Consider the following 5,480-nt stretch of genomic DNA (forward strand, 5'->3'; position numbering starts at 1 on the left):
CATGATGGGTACAGGTTTGTAAAGGGCGGCATTTTAAAATTTGCCCCCAGGCGGCATATTCGTTAACCCGGCACTGTTTGTCCTGCATAGTTCGCTACGGGCATATTGTTTTCCGGTGGACTGGATGGTAGTAAGTTTGGTCCGATCTCTTTGGGCTGCTGAAGTAACTTGGACGATTGTTCGAACGGGACTGACAACGACTGATAAATCTGGGCGTCTCCTACCGAGTGTCGACGACATGTTGTGGCCACGTTCGGCGTCGACGAGTATCTTATTATGGCCGGCCCTGTTCTGACTCTGGTCGGAAACGTCGATGGTATATGAAATTCAGCCGATCTCAGCCCTTCGAACACTAACTTCATCTTGTCACTCTCCGTCAACTGCAGCTTGATGGTTTCAGACGAGGTAAACATATTGAAAAAATACGTATTAAGCTAGTACAATGATATAGCAGACACGCTACACGCAGGTGGATGCTTCAAGGTAGAGTAGCAAGTGGGTAATGATCATATGTCAATAAATATATATGAGACTCGCTTGTTATAATTCGAGCAGTACCTATAGAATCAGGTAGGATATTATTTTATATTATATTATTATTATCGTACCCCACACTAGGTGTATACTCTATATGAATAATATTTTTTACTTTTATTTTATTTTTTATTTTGACTGGATACGCCTATAAATGCAATTCAGCCATCGTAGTGGGCAATGTGTGAAAATTAGATTAGTCATTTGTTATTAGTTATTTTTTACCAATAACTAAATATAACACATTCACTTGGATTTTCAGATAAAATTAATTGTTTTTTTTTTTTTGGTTAAACTAAATAATTGTTTATTATTCCAAGTTGATACCCACCTGCTAAGAAGCATCTGCGGTTGTCGAGTTTGATTATTATTTATTTTCAGCCAGTGACTATTCCTTACTAAAAAAGGTAAAGGTATACAATTTACACCTTTATTTTCATTATTATTAATTTTATGGGCCTAAAACCTTCTCTGTGATAGTGTGATGTCCTCTTTAATTAAAAAAAAACTCCACTACCATCAGTACCATCCGATAAGTTGGAATATTACTATATAAAAATAATACTACCGTCTTCTCAGTTAGCGCAGTCGTGGAAACCCCTTACAATTGTATGTAATAGTATAGATAGAACGGTAATAAAGAAAAAAATATGGAAATAAGAGTTGGATTGTTGTGTACTGATACAGATTCACTAATATTAGAAATAAAAACTAATGATTTCTACTAGGATATAAAAATTAATTTAGATAATATTTATGAGATTCCTTTAGTTAACAAAAAAATTGTAGGTAAGTTTATAAAGATGAATTGAATGGTAAAATAATGATAGAATTTATAGGATTAAGGTTTAAATTATATTCACATCAAATCATAGATAGCGAAAAAGAAATTAAAAAAGCTAAAGGTGTTTAAAACAATGTAGTTGAAAATAAATTATGTTTTATGATTTCAAAAATTGTTTGTATAATAAAAATCCAAAATATGTTAGGCAAAATTTAGTCAAAACTAAGTTACATGATATTTTAACTGTAGAACAAAACAAAAAAGCTTTAAGTGCTTATTATGATAAAAGATTTATTTTAGAAAATGGAATTGACACATTAGCTTGGGGGCGTTATAAAACAAATAAAGATAGAAAGTATTTAGTAAAACATTTTAATACATTAACTAAAAATCAAAATCAAAAAGATTAGAAAAATATTTCATATGAAAAGCTGCTCTAGAAATAGTTTTTAAATTATTAATGCAATTCAATTTTGTGTAAAATATTTTAATTATTATTGCATTTTGAGTTTGTGATCTTTTATTGTTAAAGTTAGAGGTGCGCCAAAAATGGCACATCTATACTACCTATATACCTACATTATACACGCTATATACAAACAATGATTTTTTTTTAACTTTGTAAATACGTATACTCCACTTCAATGCAGTATTCGTTTCTCTATTTTTAAAATTAAAAATATTATAATTAAATAGTATTTTATTGAAAATGTAATATCAAAACTATTAATAATTGAAGGAACCCAAATTCTAGTACAATTTAAAATACTTAACTAATTCCTAGTACTCAACCCTTTTTTCAAATACTTGGAATTCATTGAGTACTCGACTTTTTTAAGGTAATGGCATTGTGTCTCTAAGTATCTAAGTCCTTGTTTTGTGCAAATTTTTAATTCTGTATATTAATTATTATTCATTATTAAATTGTTTTTTATGTAGATATACATAATGTATAATACTTATTTCCCTTGTATTAGATACTTAATACAATTATTAAAATAAAATTATATTTTTGTTCTGGTCTTAAATAAATTCTGGCTGTGCTATAAAATATTTTCATTATAAAAAAAAATCACAAGTATTCATTAAATACCTGCATAAGTCATTAAAATGTTTTTTCTGTTATAATGTTAAGCATAGAATAAGCACAGTAAACAATAGTTTCTTCTTATTATTATTATAACAGGCCGATATCAAAATAGATCTTCATTTCAAACAATTTTCTTTTTTTGAAAGCTTCAATTTCACCTTGTTGAAGAGTTTGATTGTTTTCACCTTTGCTATCTCACTAAATAATCAGCATTTGTTTATAGAGAACTAGAGCACAGAATTCACAAGTCACATTGGGTTGTGTGAAGACTGGAAACAAATAAAAATTAACTATAGAATTTAATCTGCTGGTAAATGTATACAAGACAACTCGTTCAGTCGACTGCTACACTCACAATATTCACTTAAATTAACGTTCATGTTCTTTGAAATGACTGTTGAATCATAGTGAATAAAATACTTCTGCTCATATATTAATAAGATATACTATATATTTTTTTATCAACCTATTGATTATTAAATAAAACTTAAAATCAATACAAACATTATTATTTTTAATACATTTTATACTTCATTGTGAAAATGTTACTAATAACTATACAATATTACAATATATTATTAAAAGCAAAAACAATTATAAGAGATTTATTTTTATGATTTATTATAGTGGTTTATAATGTACAAAAATAAAACTTTTAAGCACCACACATAATTTCGTGAAAACTGGTTGTTACTATCAATTTTTTCAAATTTCAGTACATATTAAATCTCATATAATGTAAGTAATGATGTTGTTGATCAATATAATAATATATACCAGTATTAAACATAGGAACAATCATCAATTAAAAAAACTTGCGTGTAGATATTTGAAAATTTGACCGATAAATTCAATAACACTCAGCTCTCAGCTCTCTTTTGAATCCAGCATGATACAAAAACTAATGTTTTTCATCATTCTCTACTTCGATTACGAGTTTATCGAATTTGTATAAGTCTCCCACAATTGCCTACAACAAAAACACAAAACAATTATTAACAATTAGACTAGTACATTTTTTAATGCTTGTTGTAGTTAATTAAAATGATAATGTTATTGTTGTCAAAGATACCATGTATGGTCTCTTTGAAATTGTTTTTAAACCTATTTTAAATAGCTAAATACGAGTACTTTGAATTAGAAGTCCAAATGTGAAATAGTTATTTAATAATAAGTAAACGAGAATACAATATTTTCCCATAATTAATGCATAAATAATTGCTTTATTATGTTTAATCATTTATCTACTAACCAAACATTATGCCGTATTGGGAATGTATACATTTAATTCTTATTAAATAAACATTGATAGTTAGTATTAAAAATAGTATAGGTTCTACCCATAGAAATAAATTAGGAAACACTACTGCTATTTACTAATGAGTAATGAGTAATGAAATACATTTTAGTGGACATTGAAATTAAGTCACATAATATTTATCAAAATAATTATTGAAATACCTATACAATACTAGTCAGAGTGAATAAATTATTTATTACCTATAACCTTTATACTTTATTTGTGTCTATGCAATTAATTGTAGACAGTTTGTATGTTAACTTATCACACATTTAATTTATAAAACAGCATTGAAAATTCAATATTACATTTTATTATATTTTTTTTAAAAACTGGTTTTGCGTAAAAAGTTTGTACCTTGATTTTTTGTTTGTTTTTCCTGATGCTTTTGAAAACTATTCGACATTTTTTACTTTAGATCCCTTAAACTTTAAAGTACCAACTAGATTCACATTCCTACCAGAAAATATGATGTTGACAAAAATTTAAGCATTTTTACTCACCCAAAAAGTGAAAAAAACCACATTGTAAAATTTAAAAACTAAGTTGTAAATTTCAATTGTCAATAGATAGTTTACAGAGTCAAAATATTAAAATTTTATCACGTGTAGAAAATTCTATTACAAACATAAACGTTGGTCAAAAACCAATGGAAGAAAAATAATTTTGATTTTCAAAGAACCAACTAGGTACATCAAATTTACCCCAAAATGTATTAACAAAAAACACAGTTCATGTGCGAAGCTAACATGTCTGTTTTAAAATTTGAAAACAGGCACAACAATTAATAAGAATAATAACACCTTCATCCTTGCTAAGCTTAGAAACTAAAATGAGAACATTTTAAATTATTGTTGAGTATTATTGTATTTTTAGAATATTATTGGTGTACCAGTTTTTGATTGTTTTTAATAACTTTTAATATGCTATAACTACAATATCGACAATGTGTTATTGTACAATTAACTGGCTTCAAACAACAAACTGGTATATTTTATTATACTACTATACCTAATTACAGTCCATAAGCTGAACCAATAAAATATTATGTAATTTGTGACACGTAATAAAACAATAGAATTTCCCACCAAATAAATATAAATTAAAATTTCTCAGCCTGAAATACTTATTCAAGAAAGTAATATAATTTATTAAAATAACTATAATGATTTTGCGTTAATAAAGAGAAAATTGAAGAAAAAAAGGCACTTAAATGATAGGGCGACCTGAAAGCATGCCAATTGAACGACATCAAAACGTGCAATGATAATTGGTGATTCTGATAATATTAAATTACTTGTCGCTTGATGATATCCAAAAACCTGCGTGCATCGAGTAGGTGCTGTTGGATTTTTGATACGTCATTGACGGCCTTTTGCTCCCTGAAAGCATCTTTCACGCGTCTGACCGCATACATCCTGTGCAAAAAATATAGGCACATTGAAACGGTGATCGGAAATATTCGAAAAACCTCGCTTACCTGTAGTTGTAGAATGAAAACTTGCCACTCTCCCTCAACATAGTCTTGTAGATTTTGAGAACTTCGGCCCTGGTCGCTGGGGCAGCCATTGCGGTTAAAGACAGTTCAGAAAGAAATGACGGTGAAAACGAACAAGTCCTGAGAAATTGACACTGGCACTCACGACGTCAAGCAGCTTGTTGACTGATAGCTCTCTCAGTACTCGGTCTCTGTTGAAATGAAAAGATCCCAGGAGGCCAGGACGGCAGGATCCAGAGTCCATAAAATGTGTGAAAACATTTTCCGGTTAGGT

The 5,480-nt window shown here is 28.7% G+C and overlaps 1 protein-coding gene across 1 annotated transcript; it reads right to left on the reverse strand.

Annotated features, from left to right (window-relative positions):
* Positions 1 to 3,002: 3,002 nt before the first annotated feature.
* On the reverse strand, positions 3,003 to 5,480 carry LOC111042091 (LYR motif-containing protein 4). Its single transcript, XM_022326578.1, has 3 exons — positions 5,189 to 5,480; positions 5,006 to 5,126; positions 3,003 to 3,378 (listed from the first exon to the last, which is right to left on the reverse strand). Exons 1-3 carry the CDS (start codon positions 5,275 to 5,277, stop codon positions 3,310 to 3,312), a joined length of 279 nt encoding a protein of 92 aa, XP_022182270.1. The 5' UTR covers positions 5,278 to 5,480; the 3' UTR covers positions 3,003 to 3,309.

This window comes from Myzus persicae, unplaced genomic scaffold (assembly GCF_001856785.1).
Source record: "Myzus persicae strain clone G006 unplaced genomic scaffold, MPER_G0061.0, whole genome shotgun sequence".
Taxonomy (NCBI): Eukaryota; Metazoa; Arthropoda; class Insecta; order Hemiptera; family Aphididae; genus Myzus; species Myzus persicae.